Raw genomic sequence first — 24,093 nt, forward strand, 5'->3', positions numbered from 1 at the left:
CGTATTTATTCTTATATAAAGGTATATTTTATGAGACGGTTATATATGAATGGTAAGCATTCTGAAGAATAGAATTTGAAGAATAAGCACTAAAAGATCCATAACAGTATGTTTTAATTACCCTTCCCATGTGGCGGGGCTATTCTTTATAAACAATAAATGAGAAGTAATATCAGAATGAGATCATTGGGGCTATAGTTACTTGAAGTAATGGAGAGAGAAGTTATGCAGCTAAAATGCTAGAAATCTTGGTGCTGGTCAAGTTAAAACATTAGCTAATTTTACTTAAACTTACAAAGCAATTTTGTCTGAAAAACAGTTTTCACTTGGCTCATAAAGCAAAGGAGGAGGTGTCTCAGTTGTCTCAGTTTCCCACAGTAACTCAAGATAAGTGTCCTAGGCACCAGAATTAACATATTTACTGTAATTATTTTTTGTCAGCTGCCAAACTAAAACCACAGAATTATTCTGCAGTCCTGATTAAAATGAAATGTAACAAAAATTCATAGCATTGACTACGATTCATAGTAACCACAGCAACAATATAGGATTACTAACAAATACATGTTTAAAACATTTATTAGCTGGTAATAAAAATAGAGGCCAAATTCTAAGAAGTTTGCTTTTATAAGGCAAAGATCAGCAAAATACATATTGTGTGCCAGTTATCACACATAATTACTGTAATGTTGATGGATAAATTTTCAGTAGCAGTGCCTAGCAGCATACAACTGTTTTTGCAGGTACATGTTGCCATTTTATTGTTTTGATGATAAGCCAAGCCTGTGTTAATGTTGACGGTTACGATAGCTTTTCTTGGAGGGGCAAAAAAAAGGATCAAAATAGAATAATAATGTAAAACCTTATTTCCTTGGTGAGAACTACCTAGGACAGCCAGAGCAAGGGCAGCGTCAGAGCCGCTCGTCCCCTTGCTGCTCCCCAGCACGGCGAGAGGAGCCGGCAGGAGGCACATTTAGGAATGTAAGGATTTAATTCTGGGTTGTGGAATTCTGGTGCGTGCTGCCCAGCCGGAGCAGGCTGGGGGGAACCAGGGCAGGGAGCAACTACTCCCTCCTCTTGCCACCACACGGCAGCTGCAGCTCTGCCGCACAGCCCTGGCCATACGCCCACCCCACGGGCACCTACTCCAGCCTGCTGCCCTAAGGACAGAAGGCACATGCCAGCCTCTGCAAAGAATTCAGGCATCTGCTCTACATTTAAGCTAAGCGACAAATTTAGAACAAATCTGACAGATATCAAAGATACTTTATAGTCATTTCATAAGCAAAAAAATCAGTAGCTGGACAGCACAGTGAGACTTAAATTGGAAAAGCCTGTACTGTGAGCTCAAGCCCTTGTACATGGCGGGAGGGCTGCGCTGACCGGTCCCCAGACACGGCCTGAGCAGCCCTCTGGCTGCGGGTACAGAGAGAGCTGAGGATATTTGGGGCCAAAGGGGTTACACAAGACCTGGATGTACTAGGAAGAGGCGGTAGCAGATAAGAGAGGGGAGACGGGGTTACTGCAGAGGCATAGCCCCTCTGCAGGAAATTAGTCTTTGTGAGTATGACTGCTAATGGAACAACCTGGAAATTAAGTTTTCAAGATCAAGGAATGACCCGACCCTTGGACAGCGTGGCATGTATACTTACTCTTCCACGCCTCTGCATCTGATTGATTGATACTTAGTGCTTCACGAGGAGCTGAGAAGCTTTAAAAGGAAGGCTTGACAGCAGCTCCTCTTTGCCAAATCCAGTGCAGACCTGACTAGGGTATTGATTAGTGCATATACTCAGAGGAAAGGTTTGCTAAAGCAGGAACCAAAGTAGATTGCATAGAAGGCATGAGTGATAGATGAACTGTTTACACAGCAAGAGGATAATGAAATTAGGTGGATGGTAAAAAAAAAACCCAATCCTGGCAAAAAGGAATATGGCAATATGTTTATTCAGTGGGGAGTAATTAAATACTTCTACAGTAGGGGTAGAATGTGGAGATCCAGGCCATATGCAATAAATACGCTATTGTTTTTGCCACTGCATAAATGGGGCAGTGAGAAGCCAGGTGAGTTTCTCATTGGCCACAATGACACCGTTTCATGAGTATCTTGTCACAGTCCCATGTACTTTATCTGTTTGTTGGAATAAGCAAGTTAGGACAATGAATCTGCCTAAGCCTTTGCTACTAAATGGAGCCTACGACGGTTCTCCACGAAACAAGAACAGTAGACACGCTGGCACCTAGGTCTTTGGGATAACTGACTCGTGGCAATCAGGGCATTTTCTTAGACAGTAAAGGGATCCGGATTCATGTTCCTGCAGACAAAAAGCAACTGTACGTCATTGTCTTGTACATCTGAGTGACCATGTGTTCTGCTGAGCAATCTAGATAAAAGGAAGTTCTTCTAGTTGTGTTTTGTAGGAAAGACCTGAAAGCAGCCTGTAACTTCAGGAAATGACTCAAGGTAGTAAACGCCATGTAGGGATAAACATGCTGCAATTCCACAACCCAGAATTAAATCCTTACATTCCTAAGAAAGGAAAAGCTAAAGTTACATCTCCAGCAGTGTTTCTCATTTGCTGGTTTAGGCACCTTCCCATTCATCATCTTGGTTTCTGTCGATATTATTTTTAGGTTTCTAAGTAACACCGTGCAGTGCATAGGGAGCACATATGCAAAATTCAAGGCTGTTGTTCTCAATATGTGGCCTGGCCTCAGGTCATTTATAGATTTAGTCATTAATTGCCCTGAGCTTCTGTATCTGTTGAATGACAGTAACCAGGAGCTTCTTAACTCCTATCAAAGATGTTATATGCATAAATACATTCTAAGCAGTAAGGCTTTAACTCCAACATCATGGTGATAAGGTCAATTAAAAGTGCTCAGAACCTGGGCCCAGCCTCGTGACTAATTCTGCAACAAGAGCTGACTAGAAAAGCCACAAAGACACCTTAAGAAATGGAAACCCCTATTTTTTTGCCTTAGGTAGCCTTTGCCAAACTTCTGAGTGCTCTGAAACCCTACTTGGTCACTTCCTAGGGAGCCTGAGCTTTCCAGCTCCATAGCTCTGCAGCTTCTCCCTTCTTCTGTCGCTGACTGGGCAGAGCCAGACCTCCCAGACTCGAGGGCAGAGCTGACCAGCCACCCCGAGCACAGCCCTGCCGCTTTCCAGAGCCCTGCCAAGGCACGAGGAGCTGCCGCTGCTATGAGCACTCTGTGGGGACGGGCACCCCAATGCACATTTTTCCTCTCTGCAAAATGGCACCATATCCACCACAACCCATCTTCGCAGGTTTATGAAGTGCTTTCCGAGCGCTGAAGAAATGGAAACGGGTGTTAACATTGTATTTTGAAAAGACAGCTGTGTGACCATATGAGGCTTGTAAGAAGAAAGGACAGATTAACCCCAGACACTGCGTTAACCCAAGTTCCCTGGGGTTACATCCCTATCCAGATGTACAAGCACCCTAGAGAGCCTGCTGGGAATCAGGCCGCGGCCCGAGCAGCAGCACTAGCGAAGCCGAGCTCCCCCTCCTACGGCGCCAGCTCCTGCAGCCAGCCCGTCCCCGGGCCCTGGCAGCACGGTGGAAACCACACGGCAGCCCCTCTCTCAGGGCCGCGCTCCTCTACCGGGCGGGCTGCTTCTCCAGTCTGGCGGCGGCATGCGGCTGTCCAAGGCCGCACTCGCCGGGAGCCGGCCCGGGAGCCGGAGCAGCGGCGGGACAGCGCTGCCGGGCTGGGCCGGGCCGGGCCAAGCCCCTCCGGTCCCGACCCCCCCGGGCCATGGCGGCCACCAACCGCCGCCGCTGCGCATGCGCCAAAGCCGCGCCGGCGCAAGCGGAAGCCCAGCGGCTAGCGGCCTAAAACCCGCTATCACCGGCGGGGCGCGCTTATTGGCCAGCGAACCTTCCTCCGGCGCCTCCAGCCAATGGCCAGCGGGCCGGCACCGAGAAGGCGCGCTGATTGGCCCAGCGCCTTCCCAGCCGTGGCTGGAACCGCTGGGGCGCGCGGCGGGCCCTAGAGGGCGCGGGGAAGGGCCGCCGCGCGCCTGCGCGCGAAGGGCGGGGGCGGTGGTGGGGCTGGGCGGGAAGGGGAGGGCGCGTGCAGTCACCGGGAGCCGCCCTCCGCGCCACCGGCCGCCGTCCCCCGTCCCGCCGCCCCTGCCCCGCGCGGTGAGTCGCCCCGGGGGCAGCGGCGGGGCTGTCCCGCCGCCCGGGGGCGGAAGGGCGGCCGGCATCCCCCTCAGGGCTCCGCTGGGCTGGGGCGGGCGCGGGGGGACGGGGCGGGACGGGACCGGACCGGACCGGACCGGACCCCCGGCGGCGCAGCGCGGAGCGGGGCGGGCGGGCTCGCTGCCCTCGGCCCCCCCAGGGCGGGAGTCGTCCCCGCGCTGTCCCGGCGGGCGTCCCCGGTGGGCACCGCCGCCCCGCCTGACGGTGTGCCTTTCCGCCCAGACCATGTCCAAGTCGCTGAAGAAGATCGTGGAGGAGAGCAGGGAGAAGAACCAGCCCGAGGTGGACATGTGCGACCGCGGCATCTCCAACATGCTGGACGTGCCCGGCCTCTGTAGGTACCGCCGGCGGCGGGCGGGGAGAGCGTGGAAACTTCCTTATTTGTCCCGGGACGAGCCGGGGCCGCCGCCGGCCGGGGGCGCAGCCCGGGCCTGGGCGCGGTGGCTGGGGGTCCGGGCCGCCCCGCTCCCGCCCGCTGCCCCGGGCCCTCGGCCCTGGCAGGGCGACCGGGGGGTCCTGAGGCTTCGTGCATCGGGGGCTTGGGGAGAGATTTGTGGGCGGGGAGAAACGGCAGCACCCTAACGAGCTGTGAGTGTGTTCAGGAGCGCCCCAGCTCCGCTGCACCGGGGAGACCGGCGTGGGGAGCTGGGACTCCAGCCTGCCTCTCCCATCACCTCTGCCCGTGCACCGTCTGCAGCCCTGAGCGCTCCCCGTCTCTCACTGCTGTCATTCTGGCGCTTGAGTGATGGGGAGAGTTTGCCTCCTGTCCTTCCTTGCCTCTTCCTGCCACCAAAGCAAAACCACCAGCCAAGTGGCATCTCCACTGGTTTTTGAAAGGGATAGTGTGACGTGAGCCTGGAGCTAGGCATGGCTGGTTTCTGAAGGAGAGTGCGGTAATACTGTCTTACAGATACAGCAGTATCATACTTTGGATATTGCATGTGCTTCCAGAATTGTGACAGTATGTTGTTATTGATGTGTTGCATTTGCTGTAAATTAACTACTGCAAATGCAACACACCAATAAGAATATACTGTCACAATTCTGGAGAACTCATAAATAAAGAGCAAGGCAGGTAACTTTGCCTTGTTTTTGCTTTGGCTAAGAGTGCGTATGATGTTGTGGTACAGCTGTTACGCAGTAAGTTGAAGTTGTGACTGGCTGTAGTGTGCTACTGGCTGAAATTCTCCTGAATGCATGAAGTAATGAGGAAAAAGCAAAATCTAAAGCAACCAATGGACTTGAAACTCTAGCTGTATCCTGGTTTAGCTCTTTGCCATGTTTGTTAAACTTGATGGCAATCGGGAGCAAGTTTATGTAACTTATTACGTGATGGAAGTGAGTTCAGGGAAATGTATGGCTCGCTACCAACTCACTGTCATCTTGCAGAGTCGGGAGTGGACCAAAGTATCTTTGGTCCCATCAGTAAAGGATGAAGACTTAAGTACAGTTTTGCAGAACTAGCTTCTGTACTTAAGTCTTCATCCTTTACTGATTCTTTTTCTGCTTCTGAGCTGTGCGTGGGTTTTCAGGAAGATTATGTTGTAAAGCCCGTATATATAAACTCATGTTAAATAGAAAGTTTCACTGTATTTCTGTTGAATGAACAGTTGTTTGAGACAAAGTAGTGTTGAGCTCTCATTAACTACAGACCCATTTTCAGAACTATACTCATCCCTTTCAGATAAACTAATGCAATAAGAGTATGGAGCAGCAGCAGAGCACTGTTGCTTTTGTTAAGTAGACTTGGTGCCTGTTAAACTTATCAACATTAAGACACATAATTAATTAGCCAGCTTTGATCTTTCAGATGGGGAAAAAGATAATGTTGAAGTACATCAGTAATGCTAAAGTAAAAAAAGCTTTTCTTGTACAAAGACTGTCTTGGGTTTGTTGTGTAGGCAGGGTCAGGGACCACGATGTGGGACACTGTGGTCCACAGGTGGTCCCTGCTACCACTTTGCTTATTAAGCATCAGAAGCTTGCTTGGCAGGGAACTTAATACATGAAGTGTAGACTTGTGGTACCCTAGTTACACTGCCTCAGACAAGTCTATGTGCAGATACTCTTGGTGCACATTGCGTGACATGCTTTAGTGTGGGGATCTGGGGCCTTCTCCAATTTGAGATGGAAGTTAGGGGAGGGGGACATGGTGACTGGTTTCTGTTCAGTTAATTGCGACCTTCTTGCTTTTTCAATTACTCTGCACTTTGGCAGAGAAAGCATTATAAGTTAGCTTTTTTTAGTTTGTTTTTTTATTGTCAAGGTATTTGCCACTTTCTCTCTGGAGAAGAAATAACTTCCTCCAAATATGCCTTTAAAAAAGCAATGAATAGGTGTTACTTCTGAATTTTAGGTAATGGTTTGAGAAAATGTTAAACCTGCTTGTTTTCTAACCCTGTCATCTGATTGCTAATGGATGACCTTTTCTAGTATAGATTGGGTGTTTTGGGTTTCTCTGGCTCTCAGAACTGGCAGGGAAGCTACATGAGTGACCTGGTGCCTTCCTTTCTAGGTGTGTTGGATGTCTTTCCAATGCAGTGCAGTGTTAAAGCTTTACCTTTTCAGAAACTTTGTTTTTTCCATGAAATAAAAATCTTTGTTAAAAACAACCATCATGATTCATGCCCAGTGACTGTTCTTTCCTAGCATCTTGTCTTTAATGAGGGCTGCTAGTAGATGTTCAGAGATAAGCATAAGATTAGGTTATGATTGGTGAGAACATTTTGGTGGCGTTTTCCCTGTTTTTGGCCATTTGAGGTTTAAGGACCTACTAGATTGGAGGATACTCCCTAAGTTACTGTGTTCAATAGCCCCTGTAGGGATTTTGTGTTGTGTAATTATTTAATGGTTGTGAATGCCTGCTCTCCCCACCCCCCCAGTGGCCAGTAACTCTTAAAATAAGCTGCTCCGTATGGTCTTAGTTATTCTTCAAGAAGAGGACTAAGCCTTGTCCCACTGCATGTTTGAGTACTTGCTGCAGAGGGGCTAGTGGACTCATATTTAAGCTTTCTTAACTTAATTCACATAGCGTTAATGCAGACACAAGGATTTGGAAGCAGTGTACCATGTAGCATATGCTCAGTGTGCCAACCCTCTTCCTTCAGGTGCAGACCTATTCTTGTCATGTGTGTTTTGAAAAAAAAAAAAAAAAAAAATTGCAAGTGATCATACAAAACTGGTGTTACATGGAGGCAGAAAGGAGAAAAGGGAAAGGGGAATATATGCCCTGCTTGGATAGAATTCTCTTTTGGCTTCTCTTTCCAGTCTAGTGAATGACTTGCTACAATACAGGGCAGCCACTTGTATTTTCTTTTGCCTTGACTTCCACCTTCTATAGCAGCTGTAGGAGAGACAAAACGGACCAAACTTGGCATCTGTCAAATGCCAGTGTCTCTTTCCAAATCAAGAGGAAATACTTTTCCTGTCTGGGTGGAGACTGACACTCAGTAGCTGAAGCTGTCTTAAACTAGCTTAGAGCTAGAAGCTTGGCAACTGCTATAGCTCTTCCCGCTTTTGTGTTTAGGAAAGGGAGAGTGGAGTTATCAGCTTGCTTATAATGTGGTGTTCAGATTAACAAAGAAAAGTTCAGTAGTCCCTGAACTGCTGATTGCTCGGGAGTTCATTAATGTCAATACAAGTTGAGTTCTAGTTCTGGAGTATTCCTCAAATCCAGGCACTTCCGTGTTTTCTACTAATGCGTTAAAATACAAACTATAATTGTGCTACAGGCCTTCAGAGCATCTGAATTTTCGAGGCTTTTGGAAATGTAATATGAGAAAGCTCTTTTCAAAGATGTTCTGTAGAAAAGAGATTTCATTTGAGACTAAAAATATCCCTTGATCTAGGTGTTCTATACTTTAGCCCATCATACTAATGCAAAGACCATGTGAAACAGTTTTAAACTTTAAAGGCTTTTCTTCTGGCGTGTGATAAAACAAATGTTGTACCATTTGTGAGCACATCTATGCTATAGTTGTGCACCCATACATGAATAGTTTTAAAAAATGTCATGCCCTGTGGAAGTTTTCTAGTTTTTTTATTCCATATTGTGAAATAAGTAGATCATATTTGTTTACAAAGCACCCAGATATAAACAGGTAATGGTAGAGAGCATTAATAGATGTTTTGTAAGGTGAACAATTGAATTCAGCAAGTAGAGCATGATGTGCCTTTTCCCTAGCCTGATGGTTAGGGCATTTATTGGTAGGACTTTAAACAGCCATCAGTGATTACAGAATTACTCTTGGAATAGGTACCAGTCAATAATCTCCGATTTATTTATCTTTAAGTGTTTGGTATGGGGAAGCTATGAATTAAGGAATTATTTTGCCCAAATAACTTGAGACATCTGCCGCTCTGTAGTCTTGTTGTCAGGGAAGGAATATTGGATGAAATCCTATTTACTCTGTAAGTGTTAATTTGCTCTCGTTATCATTCCATCTGTAAGCTATTCATACTTTTATATAAAAGTACATGCTTGTGTGGTGGGAATTAACATGCCTAGAATTTCTTATCAGAAAGTTAGCATTGATATAATTGTCCGCTCCTAAAATAACCCAAGCACAGAAGATGGAGGGGCAGGCTACTTGTAAGTCATTTTGTATGATACTATAATGCTCATCCTGCATTAACTTCCTCTGCTGGAAGAGACAATGTCTTATCTTGGTTCAGCAAGGTCTCTGGAGTCTTCCTGTTTTGTTTTGTTTGGGTTTTTTTTCCCTTTAAAAAAAAAAGTTTTGCATCTACATATTTTATGTAAAGCAAACTTGCAGTGCATGACAGCAGTATATGAAAAGGCTTGCTACTCGGGCCAAAAGGGAAGAGCTTAAATATTCTTCCTTTGACCCACTCTGTTTTGAAGCAGTAGTGGGACTGGGACCATAATGAGAATTTGTAATTACTATGCAAGAAAATTGCTCTGGCAAACGGTAGTATCCTGACCCTTAGACTTCTGTGTGGGTATTTGGTGCATTCTTGAAATCAAAATAACTTATTGCCTGTATGCTAATTACTGTAATGTTAACAAGGAATCTGAGGTCTGCAGTCCTCAAGGAGCTGCTGCTTACTGTCTAGGAGCTCCTCCGGTGGCATTGTATAGAGGTTATAGTGGGAATCATGGTGCCCTTCGAATCTTGGGGGACTGGCACTCGGGGTGAATCGTCTGACCTGTTGAGTGATCCTCAGTGAGTCCTGCTAGTTACGCTTACCTGAGCTGTGTGCGTCCAAAGCAAAATGGCCCCCCTAGGCCCCCTTCAGCCTTCTAGGTGTTACTCGGGGACGTTAATTAGTTGCTTAAGACAGATGTCTTCATCAGAAGAGCTGATAGTTTAGTTGTCATGCAGAATTGACTTATATATAGGATGAGGAAAACCACAGTCAGCTGTTCCCACAGCAGTCCTTTCACAGGAGTAGGCGAGTGGCAGCATACTGAAAAACTTGGTATTTCCAGGGGCTGGTTCTTTCAGACAGGTCAGTTTAATGTAAGGGAGCAAATTCCCCTCCTTGTAAGGAGGGACCAAATGGCACTTTATATCTAGGCTCCCTTTCTTAAAATGCTTGCAAATCTGTCTCTGAACTGGTAGTAGCTTTGGACCTTTCAAGACTGAAAATCTTTTTGTCTAGATATGGCTAAAATGCTGCTGGAAGTAGTCCAGAGCACAGAAGCCTAAACCTTTGCTCTTTCCAAAATAGTATCAGGATGTTGCCTTTTTTTTCCTTTGGGGGATGTCAGCCTGCTTGGCAGGTCGAAGATGCAATGGGATTCTTTGTCACGCATCAGGATTGACTGAGGTAGTGGAGTTTCAGACAAGGTATCTAGGCTTCAGTCAAATTTGGACAGTATCAAAATGCCTTTGGTCTAGGGATTTTGGCCTTGAAATTTTTGACGTTGGGACTTTGTTCTATTCCGTATAGATACGTGAGAAGAAACCCTTCTGAAAATACTTGGTTGAAGAAGACAGCGATGTGACAAATATGGAGAGGGAGCAGTGAGAATAATGCTTGTAAGGTTGTGTTGTTAAAGGCCAGCAGTACACATCGCTTGATGGTTTAGTCAGCAGGCTTACCTTTAAATATGCACAGAACTTTTAGTGATATTTAAATTCAGCAGGAGTTTGATGTTCAGAAGACCCAAGTCTGTAGCCCCAAAACTTAATTGCCCTTGAGTAAGCATCCTCACTTTCTATGTACAGAAGTGATGAAATCATGTCAGGAAAGGTTCACCATATGCGTAAATGTGGATTAAATCAGGGTCTGTCTCAGTTCTCTATTAGTAGAACACTTCCTTTTCTTACTCTTTTGTTTCTTAGTTCAGTTTGTAAGTGATCCAGACCAGGTACTTACATGTGTGCTGCTGTCTAGCGCTTAGTAACTTTATACTTCTGTGGCACAAAGAAGTTGCATGCAAGTGGTGTCTCCTCATAAGCTGGCTTCCTGCAGGAGTTATAAATATTATTTGGTACGTTTTTTTCTTTTAAATATTGAATTATGTCTTGAAACGGAAGATCCTAAAGATGACTTCTTGTCTATTTGAGTTGTCATTCTGATTTGTGTGCTTTAAATGGGTGTTTCACTCAGTGGGGCATGGGGGCGGATCAGGACTACTTCCTTAAAGAGTTTGTTTTATTTTGATAACCTTAGATATGTCTAGCCTTGGTGTTAACAAGTAATCATTCATAGAAGTCATATACTCTTCATAGAAGAGGTGGTTCATAGGCAGAAAAGAGTTGAGAAAGGCCTATCGTATTGGTGGATGTATGAACTAAATTTCACCCTTTCCTCATGTAGTTTCTCAAGTCGGTCTAGCTGCTTATTAAGAGGCATGTAATGGGGATTGCTGGTTTTAATGTAATGAAGTTCATTCTGGACTCCGAAGGAAAGAACAGCTTATCTGAGTTTTGGATTCCATCCTGAAGCTGGTAAAGCTCTGTGCAAAACTGGAATGAACTAGTCAAGGCTACAGAGTGTGGTGACAGCTTCAGTTTTGTTCTGCTTTAATAAACCAAAGGAAGCAGTAACTTCAAAGGAAAAAAGAAATGGTGCGAAAGTTCTCTTAGAACTCACTCTGTGCCTGGCTGCCTGATTTGGCTTTCCATTCCCTGCACCTGCAGTTCAGCATGAGTGTTGCAGACCTTTGCCTGGCAGCAGCGATGCCAGGGTCCTGCCTGTTAGGGGTGCAGTCATCCTCGTGGTGAGGTGCTGGCTTTTTAGTATGAGGTTGTGTTAGTTGGTCTGGTTCTGCCACTTCAGTTCAACTTTTCTGCTTTAAAAACAAGTCTTAAAGTGAGGTGGGAGTGACTTCGTACAGTACCAAAAAAAAATAATGGATTTTTTGTGAAAAAGATTAAACAAAATCTTTACTTTCCATGCTACTATCATGGGGAGGGCAAAGGAGAAATACTGAAATGTTCCTGTACCCCAAATCTTCAAGAACAAATCTGGAATGCCATCTCCTCCTGCTCTTTGCAGTGCTCCACACTTCAGCCTTAAAGGCACTCTTCAGTGTCCTTAACACGCAGAGCTGCCTGACTTGCAGGCGTGGTGACCTGTAAAGGCACGGTGACATAGGTAGTCCTCACCGTTGCCAGTGTGAGAGGGCTGAGAGTACGACACTGGTGCAAGTCTTTGGTATATCTTGTGTGCTTTTTCCTGCCTTTTTGATCGCCTAGGATTATTTGAACATCTGAGGCTTGGGGAAGATACTACTTGACTAATTGGATCTTTCCTATATTGGCTAATGGGGGAGAGGGGGCATCTTGGACATGAGGACATTACTTGAGTAGGCACAGAAGCAGTTTGAATTGTAATGCAGAAGATATCCATTACTCTCCTTGTGGGATGAGAGGAAACAGGCCAGGGCGCAGTAGGTAACTCCACTGCCTTGTAGGAAAATCATTGACTCTTTAAATACAGCAGAGCAAGGCTGATTTCTTGTTGATGCTGGTGAGTCTAGCCAAAGCCTCAGAGCTCTAGAATGACTTGGTTTCTTAAGTTAGATGCAGGTAAAGATGTGTTTTCCTGGCATTGGTGATGTCAGTTTGGAACTGGCTCTGATCTAGATTAGGTTGTCTTAGAGCTGGAGATGTCAGACTTGAGCACTTCTCATCTCAGGATGCCAGCACATGGGTTGCCCTGCTGATGGCTGGGCTCTTACTAGTCAGGGCTGGGTATCAAGAGCCTGTAAAATGTTGAATTTCACTGATGGTCACAACTATTAAAATACCTAAACCAAGAGAAATAAATACTGCATAAGGAATATTTAGGCATTTGTTCACAAGCTTGTAAGTTACCCCCAGCACCTTCTCTTAATTACTTTGTGTAAGTTGAGTTCATATATTTAGCTTTACGTGTAAGTAATCACTAGTGTAAGTGGTTGCTTATGGTTCAGATGCTGATGTGCCTTTTATGTTTTAAAGCTTAGAGCTCTTTGTGGAGGCTGCTGCACTTCTCTGCACATTAGTGCTGGTTTTTATACAGTAGTCTTATAGGCTTTCTATGGGCTTCCTTCTCTGTCCTCAGGTTCTGCTTCATGGGCTGGTGCAGGCAGTACTTCAACTGCTCGTATTTTAGGAGAAATTTAGGGTGGGTGCACTGTTTCTTCCTTCCTCCTCCCTGCCTTTCCTTCCTCCGCAACCTGGAACTGCACAAGGAACTGTGGCGATGCTTTTTTTTTTTTTTTTTACACTGAACTTTCCAATCTGTTTCTGCCTTCCAGTGACTGCTTTTGTTCTGCTAACAGGTTATATTTGCCTGTGGCAAGTCATGAGCTTTCAAGGCTTAGGTGAAACAGGTTGCTATATCAGTAAGCAAAAGCTCTCCAAGCTGTTTGCTCCAACTTGCAATTTAGTAAGTATTGATTACCATGGCCAGTTTTCACACATGCTTCACGGGATATCTTCGTTCCCTAAGGCAGCAAGACCCCTGGGCTAACGTTAGTGATGTTTGTTGCTTGAGGAAGGCTCTGAGGGATGAGAGATGTACCCCTATCAGCTGTCCTCCAGGTAGGAGTATTTCCCAGCTGCCTAGGAGGGGCAGCCAGGTAGTTTCTAGAGCTGTTTTGAAGAGGCTACGCTGGAAGCAATGAAAAAGGTGTAGGGGAGGAAAATGTCTCAATTTTTCTAGTTCAATGAGGTATATCAAACTTTTTACAAGGAGGAGGATATTTGAGAACTACTTCAAGGCGTGAGTTTCTCCTCTGACTATTTTAGCGTATTTTTCTGATCAGATAATGCTGTCAGTTGTAGGCTATGGAGCTTCTAGGGAAAGCAGTAGTGGTGTAGAAGGTGGAAGTAGGCAAGAAGAAATGTAAAGGATGATGAAGTGCAGGGGGAGTGCTAGTCTCTGTAGCTGCCTTGTGCCCCCTCGCTCGTTTGTTCAGTAAGGTGGAATCTGAGGGGCTTGGATCAATCAGATCATTCAATTAATTTGAATTAATATTGTGTGTTGTCACCTGGCCATTTGCCACACAAAAATGCTACTAATCTAGTGTGCTTTATGGGTGCAAGGTTGTAAATGCATTGGTACTTAGGACTTAAATCTAGCAGTGACTTGAAGATAATGAACTGGGAACATGTGGAAATATAATTGCTCACGTGGCATGTGTTCCTGTTGGGATAAATGTTGGAGTCCCTATCAGGTTTTCCTTGGGAAAGGTTTAAAGGGTGGAAATGAGAAAGGTGTTTATGTGTGCGCAGAGCCAGACCTCTGCTGGGAGGCACCAGTACTTACTGCTTACGTTGTGTGTGTTGCAGTAACAGAAATGTGAAGTCACGGGGCAGAGGAGTGGCTGGATATGTCCTTAAGTCTTGAGCTTGTCTTGTGTTTTGTGGCAGTGCATATGAATCTGGAGTTACTAGAGGGGAGAGATTAACTTGCATCTTTTTTTAGCTGAAATAGATACAAGCTCTCAGTTGCCATGTCTGTAAACCTAACTTCTTTCTCTCTTCATTTGCAGTTACATTGTCTCATATCACGCAGCTGGTTCTGAGTCACAACAAGCTTACAAGTAAGTATACTCGTGTTTTCGGACATGATTACAGGCAGTTGAGCAATATTGCAAACATGACACTGCTAGTTTGATTTTTGTTTTTTTTTTTTTTTTAAAATAGAGCTTCTTGGTGAAGCACTTTATTAAAAATAAAGAGATTGAGGATGTGACTTAGCAGCTGTGCTCAACATGCCTTTCCAACTTCCATACAAATGTGCCACATACCAGAAGATCTGTAATTCTCAGTCTTGTTACCAGTTCAGCCAAAAATCCGTTCCCTACCACAGCTCTGAAGTCCTTATGTTTAGGTGAGGACTTTTGATTTTTTTTTTTTTTTAAACTGTATCAGAAATGATACAGTTTGCATTTTAGGAGATGGATAACGAATTTGACTGAAGCAAGTGAAAATAAATTACAACTCAACCGCACTATATCTATAACCAAACATATTTGAGCAAGGCCAACATGAATGTCAAGCAGTCTACTTCTGTCAAAAAAAAAAAAAATCTTTTGAGTGTAAGTTGTGTATTGCTTGTACTGTACACACCACCTTCAGTTATAACCTTGTGGATCCTGCTTCCCATAGTAAAGAAGCCCTCAAGTGAGGGGTTGTTGAACAGCATGTCATGAGAGCAGCATAAACATGAGACTTAATTTAGTGGAGGCAGATATCAGACTGGCTTTTGCAAGGCAAAAGAAATTATTTCTTTGTAGGAGAACATTTCAGGCTTACCCATCAGTGTCTTGTGCAAACAATCCTGCTTCTTGGCTGTTGAAATAAAAGCAGTGAGTTTCGTCTGGTCCTTGTTACTGTGCATCTTCTGAAGAGAAGTGTTGGTTTTGTTGATGTTCTGCTTGTCCTTGTCTGCTCTCTGCATGTACACACATGGATTTCTGTCTCAAACAGTCCTTCCCTTTTGGAACTGAATTTAAGAATGCATGAAATGGGCAGGGGAATGGAACCACCAAAGGGGGGGGGGTGCTGGGCAGATGACTGCGCAGGTGCTGTAGCATGTACCAGGCTATACCCAAGAAAAGCTTTACAAATTGAGGCTAGGGTTAAAAAAAAAACAATAAAAATCTATTGAATTCTAAACTATTTGCAGCATGAGCTGTAAGGTACAATGTGTTACTTAAAACATATGTATTAATGCAAAAATCTTGCTTTAAGGCTTTGAGCATTTGCAGAGGATTAAGCATGAGGAAAAAATGGAAATATTCTTAGATTCTGCCACACAAACACTTCTTCTCTGGATGCAGTTTATTGGGTACTTAATGCGTAGCTTAAAGGGTTTGAAGTAGATAGATCAAAGCATGGGCACTATGTGAGTGGCTGCAAGAAGTACGAGTTAGTTATTCTAGGCCCTGCTTCTGATAGTAGTGTCCTCTAGACTGGCATCTTGCTACTTGTTTTTGTCCTTATAGTAGTCTTCAAAGAAATCTCAATTTATTTATAAATATGACCAGCATTTTCAGCCACCTAACATGTAAATGATGACCAGTGAGTAAATTCATGGACAAATTCAGGAAGGGAAAATTGTAAGCATTGCTATTAAGCACACAGCTCTACCTCTACTTAAGAAGGTCATGAAGTTATGAGTAGCTGGAAGCTGAGAGAATGTTTTGGGAAAGCATTATGGTAAACTTGCTTTGGGCATGTTGCCACCTAGCATCTGTTATCAGCCACTGATGGAGCTGGGCTACAGGGCCACCCAGCTGGTGGCTTTTGTGTTCCCTCAGGTGACTGCAAGTTGATGCCTGTCTCTGAACTTGAGCTGCCTAAAAGCTAGGCAGTTAAATCTATCCAACCACCTCAGATTTCTCTGCAGCTTTTGGAGGGTCGCGGGCACCTTGAGACAGCAGTTCATTCTGCACACCTCTGTCTGTTGCCTGTGTGATAAGGTCAGATGACTTGTCCAAAGTTGGGTACCTAGTGCTGCCAGGCAGAACTTCTCTCTGGTGCCCATTATCTGCTCTGGTATCTTCTGTCTGAATGACTGCTTACCTGGCACAAGGATGAAATAAGTTGTAAGCATTATTCTTGGAAAACTTGACTATTCTTTCTCTGGGGTTTGTAAAAATCCTACGACTTTCGAAAGCTAACAGACTTCCAAGGACTTAATCATCTCTTCCATATGACACCTTACGAATCTTAAACATAGCTAAAGGGTGAGTTCAGCTGAACACACAGCTGTCTGGGCAGGCAGCAGATACCTACCTTGCTCTGAGGAAGAGAAGACAGGCTGAAACTCCTGCAGGGAGACTTGAATGACGGTAAAGTTGGCTGTCTGAGAACTGAGCCTGGGGAGGGTGACATACTTGAGCATGAGCGCCAGAATTAAAAGCTACGTAAGTAACCTATGTCCTAGCTATGAGTCTTAGCTGTAGACCTGACTGAGGGAGGAAAAAGGTATGGTAATAAGAGGTTTCCCAGAAGGATGTTTAACTATTCAAGAAAAATCCAGACTACACCATTTGTTTAAAGCAGTTTTAGTTTTCAAAATACCAGTTTGAGGATTGCCACTACGCTAAAATTGTGTTATATTAAATCTGAACTTTTAATTACTGCTTTCTTCTAAAGTAGCCCTTAGATCATCAGGCTGCAACTATATCTGTTCTCTCAGCCAAGGGATTCTGTCAGCATTTCTAATTGCTATGTTTGGGTTTCTTTTATGGGAAGGTAAAAGCACTGCTTCTCCTGAGAGCTAAGTAATCAAGTCTGAAACTTACTATTCTTTCACAAATTGATGTGGACATTTAAATAGACAGCACACATTTTTAAAAGGCTAAATTTCAAGTTCATATTCTCATATTTGACACTGTTGACCTAATCTTTTAAGCTATGTAATTAATTGTCTTAGCAGATTGTTCTTAAAATGACTAGGAAAGTGGTGGCGGTGACACTTGACATGCTACACTAAGGTCATATTAGCATCTTCTACTAGTTTTCTGCCATTTAAATGAGTGTTCTGCTTGCTGTTTTTTTCTGCTGTTTAGAGTAAATATGTCTATCTGGAAGAATAAATACATGTAAAAACTGGATATGCATATTTTTATGTAACCATAGTTCATATTTTTGCCAGCAAACTCTATTAAAAGTAAGTAAAGTTTCATTAGCAAGTATGAGGACCACACTATTAAATCCATCGCACTGCTTAGAATATTTTTGTGGCATGATTTTGCTGATATTTCTAGTATGCCATTCATACTGCTGGTGCTTGTGCGTTTACATGGCTGTAAATCATTCATTACCAAAAGTACTCAAATCCCCATTGATTCTTTTTTTTTTTTTTCTGGAGGATATTAGGCTGGATTTGTTTCCAGCTGCCTGGTACTGTATTAATGGAAGAGTCTTACACTGACTGCTTCTGTTCCAGGTAACTTCTGAAACAGTTGAGCCTGTCCTTTGCTGCTTGATGAGAAGTTTTTGTGCTTCAAAATCAGAAGCAAAACTCTAGGGGGAATTACATAAACTGCAATTCTGCAGTCTTGTTGAGCCAGTTGCTGTGTGACAAACCTGGGATGATTCCACTTTGGGGTCTCCTGTGACAATCCAGTTGAAAGCAGAGGGAGAAAGTGAGTATTTGGGTTTTTTGCAATATGGGACAGTGTCTCCATATTGCACTGGAATTTTTTTGTTCCATCATTTAGTGATTTAATGAGAAGCAAAATTAAAGACAGTCATCCTTATGCTGTTAGCCTGCATAGGTTGTCTGATCCTGACCCGGGTGTCTTTTGAACCCATTGGCTAACATAAAAATAAACGGAATGGAAGTCCTGACAAATGTTCCTCAAATTTGTGGAAATGAGTGGCTGAATGATAGAGCTCTGCCCTATGGCAGAGCACCTATGGTGTGGTGGATTAATTTGGGTAGATGTGACCAAGTTGTCTTTGTTCCATGCCGTTTGATGGGAGCTGGGGGACATACAGGTGGCATTCACCTCCTGCTCAGTGGGATCATTAATAGGACATGAATAGCAGTAGGGAATTAGGGTAGCTGTGCTGGAGGGGTATGAAGGGAGTTGGAACCACAGGACATACTTCTGTAGAAATCATGCTTGATCACTTTGGTCAATCACAAATATTGTTTCTGTGTCTTCTGTGCAACTAATAATTTTTATGGGTATCAGTTCTACTGTTTGTGCACTTCTACTTAGGACTGCTTCCCCCAAGTTCAAGTGGAACCTAACTTATCTCAAAGTCTGCAGCAGTCTTGGCCACTTGCTCTTTCTGACACCCCTGTGCAGGATGAAAGTGAACTTCGGGTGTTGGTGTAGATCTGCATGTTTTGCAGGGCCAGCCAGCATGCTGCTGCTTAGGTTTCTGCTCTGTGGGGTGGCTGTGCCAGTCGTGTGTTCTGCTGTGTTTGGTTTCCAACGGTTTGGAGTGTCACGAGGCATCTGGAGTTTCGTGTTAAGGAATTGTCATAGAAGTTCTTGAAACCAAGCTTTGTCCTACTTCGTTCAAACATCTTCAGCTAGAGTTTGTGGTGTCATAACAGTTCTGGGGGACAGTTGGGAATTGTAGAATACTGGGATGTCCAGGGAACCTAGGTCAGGGAGAGGAAAGGCATATTGCCAAGCTTGGATGTCTTTTCTACTCTGGGGCTTGCCCCATGTCGTTTCAAGTAGAATGGTTTGGAGCTCTGTGAGAGACTGTAAAATAGATGAGTGGGGGGCTGGGGTGGGGTATCCAGCTGGAAATAGGGTTTGTGTATCACATTGTCTTGAGGGCTTAGCTTTTTTAAGAATTGGTTGCAGTAGAACACCAAATGGCTGCCTTTAACTGAAAAGAAAGTACTTTTGCAGGCTTGAACTGAAGTCAGCAGGGTAGATTAGGCTTCACCTTTTGGTCCCCTTATCCCACTAGATCTGTAAGTGAGCAACAATTGGAGTAGAATTAGCAATAGAGGAATGTTCTTTGTTAAAGGAAACATTTAAGACTATTTGAGCATATGTATTGTGGCTTATGCCTTACCTGACTACTTTTTTTTTGACTTGGAGAGCAGCTTTTGTGAACTATTTTGCCATGAAGTATGAAGTTGTACTGAAACTTCTAGACTTTAGATAGCTAGGCTAACTCAAGGTATTCTCCAGCTACTTAAAAGTGTGTACAAAATTTCACATCCTAATATAGTCACAATTAATATCCTTACTTGGTATGCTGGTGAGGTTTAACAAAATCCCTGTATTGCATCATGAATAGGAAGTGTGCTTGAAAAGCTTTCAGAAGCTCAGGTTAACAGTAGTCCAACCCAGGAGTGCACAGAGGGGAAGACCTGACTGGAACGCAGGCTGGGATTGAAAGCATTGACAACAGGTACGAGTGCTGGCCATCAGTATGGGTGCAACTGTTGCGCTGCCAACTTGACAGGTCTTATTTCCACTTACTTTTGGGATATGCTGTAAGTTTTTGATGGCTTGTAACTACTGTAACAGTTATTTGACTTACCTGCCTGATACATTAATTGATGCTGTAATCATTTGGAGAATCTATTCAAAGAGTAGAGCTTTTGTGGCATCCGGACGGTCATACCTGGAGTCCATGAGTGTTTCTGCCATCAGTAGAAATACTGGTATTACATGATTCGTCCATTAGAGGTCACTGTTTAAGTATCTTTAGCAGTTTCTTCGGTGGGAAGACGCTTATACTGGTAGCAATTCAGTCTGCCTGGTAGGTAGTAGTGAACAGCAGCTTAGTTTTGCTATTCTCCTCAGTCTCCTTAACCTCAGGTGATCCTGTGCTCGCCAGCTTCACCATACTCTTGTGCTGCCTTTAAATGTCCTCAAAAGTTGTTTGCTATTCATAGCTCACTCCTGACGATTTTTCTATCAGTTTGCTCTCGTGCTCTGATTCCTTGCCCAATATTATCAAATGTCTGAATGATGAGAGATTGGGAACAATTTTTTTTTTCTGAAATCTGCCCTGTATTACCTGATGTCGCATTCTCTGTCCTCCTCTCCCTTTCCTCTGAGCTGCTGTCCTTTACTGTCCTCTGCTCTTTCCACTGCTTCTTTCTTGATCCTCAGGTGTAATCCTTTCCTCGTCTTCAGTCCTTTCCTTTCTCTGTGGTGATTTTGTTTCTGAGTTAACTTTCTGATCCTGTTGGAGTACCTGTCTCTCATTCATCATGACAGCCTTTGACAGCCACATGGTCACCCTTTATCATCCTTGTGCATTTTGCCTTCTTCCAGCAGAGCAGTTAGCCAGTTGAAAACTCTTCTCCTTTTTTTGCTGCTCACACAGCTTACTGCTTCTTTGCTCTACCATCTCCTTCCAAATTGTTTTGCTCTCTGTGCATGACCAGCACAGAAGCTTGTCCCTTCATCTCTTCTAACCCTCCTGAGGGTGTCCTTGATGTTACTTAATATGCTGCTAAGTTCCCTTGATGTCATCCTTACATTAGGCCACCTCCTTTATAAGTCACCTTTCTGGCTGTAGTGTATACCTAGATGTATTGGAGGTAGTCCAAAGACAGTTAGCAACACTGCATCTGTCTGTCCTGAATTCCTTCTCAGTCTAGCTGCTTTGTCTTCTCCAGACTGCTGAAATGTGTTATGGTGTCTCCCACTGGTATTGTCTGACACTTTGCATTTTGCCTAGTATCAGGTTATTTATATAGCAAACTTGCTGACTTCTGGAGGGAACTAGATGCCCATATACTCTTTACTCCTTGTTGCTTCTTGTATTCTCCTCTGCTTCCTTCTGGAAAGTCATTCCACACTGTTGTACTGGCATGATATATCCCAAAATGGTGCAAGTAGGCTATCTGCATAGTGAAACTAGGGTTTGTTCAAAGCACAGGACGTCTGCCTGACAGTGGCCTCTCAACTGTGCTTGGGAGTGGTGTTTTAACTTAACTGTAGGCCTTTCATTTTTGTTGCATATTTTGATTTGTTTTTACTTCCCATTTTTGGTGCAGAGATCTCTAAAGGGAAATCTCTTTATGAATGCAGTGCACAGGGGGACATGAGAAGGAGGGAAAAGGGGAGATCGCTATACATATGCCTTACTAAATTTGTGGCATCCGAGTTCTGCACAGATGTTTAGATTAAATACCTTGTTAGCTTTTTTTTTCCTCCCTGAAAAAAACCCAAACCTTTGATTCTGAGAAAGTACAGATGGTAGGGCATTTTAGCTTTAAATAATATAAATTTTGGTTATAAGAAGCTTTGGGAGAATGAAGCAGAATAATTTATGAAAGAGTTTTGTGCTGTAATGATATAAAGAGTGCATGCTGAAACTACCCCAGTCTCTGCATAAATTAAATTGTCAAAGTTTGTGCTGTATGGCAACAGTCAGTTTTGCATCATAAGTAAGCGTGCATACTAAATACAGCACTAGACACAAATCGCTTGTCTTTAACGTAGTTCTTTCGAAGCTGTTCTCTTATTAAAAGGCATCTGCAAACATATTAACTCCTTTTTGGTAAGTCTCAATGTTTTCTGACATGTTTTAGTACAAATTTATTGTGTCTTCACTTACCTCCTAGTGGCTTAAAATAACTGTACTTCTTTTGTGGAAGCCGCATGTAAGTGATGTTTTTCCATGTGTATGTACAGGTTGTAATGTAAAATTATGGGAAATCCTCTATAGCCTATTTTGAAGTTGGCATTTGCAAAGCTAGTGAATGTTGTGCAAGTGAACTCACTTCATTAAAGAGCTTAATTTTGTATCATCTTAAACAATTTACTGTCTAACAAGCCGAGTGGAATTCTTTTGTTGCTAATATTGAAGGATGGAGGTGAGAAGGTGGATTTGGTCTAGATTGAGGGGAAACTGGATTTAGTTTTGTATACTTGGGTTTGTACTCTATTTTCCATGTATTCTTTTTGTTCTTTTAGTAATCAGGTGTGTTGGTTTGAAGTGGATAACACCACAGCGTTTTCTTTCAGATCACTCACCCATCTGGCCTCTTACTTTTTCCACTGGTGCCCTGTGTCAAAAATAGAGTGAAATAACCCTTAGGGTGAAATAATTTCCTGATCTTTATCTGAGGATGGGCAATTTGTAGTAATGTGGTTTCTCTTGTCTAGGAGGAATATCTCCTGTAGCTGGAAATGAAATGTATAATCAGCTGAAGCTTGGGATCAGCTAATGTAGAGGCGTGGGGAGGACTTGGCACCATACAGACTCAAAGAAGTGGCTTTAAGTACTGGCTATAGGGAGCCCAAACTAGGAGGGAGTTTAATCCATTCCCAGCTCTGAGGGCTGGAATAAGAACATGTGTAAACACATGTGCTGACTTTGCTTTTGAGGAATGAGGTTTTTTTTACTGCAACCTCTTACTGTTTGTGTGTTTAGAGGACAGACTGGTGTCTGATGGGCTGTGATGCCGAATGGGAGGAAGAGTCAGTTGATCCAAGCAGTAATGAAAAACAGTCCTACAGGAGTTCTTAAAAACATTTCAGTGGTATAAAAAGTGTAAACTACTAATACTGTCCAATAAAGCAAACTGAAATTATGGACTATTTTTCAGATACTTGCAGTGAATGCAGGATTTTGTAAACAAGCACTGCTAAGCACACCAAGTAGGTCGGTGTTGCTGAGTAAGAGGCTGAAGTGACCTTGACCTGGGAGGGGTAACCTATAGTATCTGTTGAAGATTGGTTTAGAGTGGACTTGGTAGTGTAGGTTCATGGTTGGACTGGATGATCTTAAAGGTCTTTTCCAACCTAAACGATTCTATGATTCTATAAGACCTGGTGTCCAGGGCATCTTTGGTTACTCCCTCTTGTAACCTGCAGAAAGCATGTTAAATAGACTGACGTAAAGAGAATATTGAGGGAGGGGAAGGTGAACTTGCTGAACTTCAGCTGGTTTCATTTAACTAAAGCCGGCTACTGTCCAGTAGTGAGAGACTCTGAAAAGATCATGCTTACACACCTTAAACACCTGAAGGAGACTCACTGAGACCATTTGCAATTGCATTTGGTGGAAGCCTAATAATAAATCTCAATTCAACACTCAGCTAAAGTTCTTTAGTCCTGCAGAAGTTATTTTTCTTAACCATTCCCTGCTGTTGAAATATCAACACATACAGATGATGTGACCTATAACAAGGGGATATAGCCTGTGTTCCTCAACTTTTTGCATGGTGTACCACATGGGTTTTTTTTTCTCCTGACATAAAAGTAAGATAGCAATGCATCTTGGCTGAACTGTGCACTCCTCAAAACAGTTATTGCAGCTGAAGATGCTGTGGTCCACTACAGTACTTGCATGTCACACTAATTCAAAAAGCTTGGCTAATACTGTTTTCTTCAAAATTATTTGTAGAAATGACGGGGCATGTTTATATCCACATTTTTATACCCATTCTCACTTGAACACTACTGTTCCTTACTGCTGTAAAAAAAGCTAACAAACATCAGATTTTTGTGAGCTGTTTTGGCGTAGTTTCAGTTCTTTGCTGTTAGGTGATTTATTTTCAACCTAGTAATCCCTTCCTAAACTCAGCCCCTGTTTTCTAGTATTTCTCTCCAAACTCCGAAGTGCATCTTAAGCTTTCTTCTCAGAGAAGAACAGAATTGTCCCTTGTCTTCACTAGATGTCACTTGATTCCCAGTCTCCTCTCAGCATTTCTTGTGCTCACAGCACTTCTCCTTAGACTCTGGCTTCTAAATTAAAACTGTTTATTGATAAATTGTTTTGTTAGCATGGTAGCACATCAGTGAGCTATAGTATAATTTACACATGTTCATAAGAACATTTTCGTAACTGCAGTGCTTCTGTGGATAATTGCAAAAATGAACTCTGCTGGTTTCTGGAAAGAGCTGAAGATTAAGGAGACAAGTTTGTTTTTAATGTTTTCAGTGTGAGGAAGGTTAGTATCCATCTTTGGAAGAGAGTGGAAGGAGGGCAAAAGGGGA

At 43.5% G+C, this 24,093-nt stretch overlaps 1 protein-coding gene across 2 annotated transcripts in view; it reads left to right on the forward strand.

Annotated features, from left to right (window-relative positions):
• Window positions 1-24,093, forward strand: part of RSU1 (Ras suppressor protein 1) — a 114,924-nt gene that overhangs the window by 420 nt on the left and 90,411 nt on the right. Inside the window, exons 1-3 of one of the 2 annotated variants that reach the window (XM_075705559.1) lie at window positions 4,150-4,172; window positions 4,455-4,566; window positions 14,188-14,238. In XM_075705559.1, the coding sequence (XP_075561674.1) occupies window positions 4,458-4,566; window positions 14,188-14,238 (160 nt within the window). In that variant the 5' untranslated portion in view covers window positions 4,150-4,172; window positions 4,455-4,457. Of the gene's footprint in view, window positions 1-4,149; window positions 4,173-4,454; window positions 4,567-14,187; window positions 14,239-24,093 lie in introns of those variants that run through there. The other variant, XM_075705558.1, reaches the window with a different exon arrangement.

The sequence above is a fragment of the Pelecanus crispus genome, chromosome 2 (assembly GCF_030463565.1).
Source record: "Pelecanus crispus isolate bPelCri1 chromosome 2, bPelCri1.pri, whole genome shotgun sequence".
Lineage (NCBI taxonomy): Eukaryota > Metazoa > Chordata > Aves > Pelecaniformes > Pelecanidae > Pelecanus > Pelecanus crispus.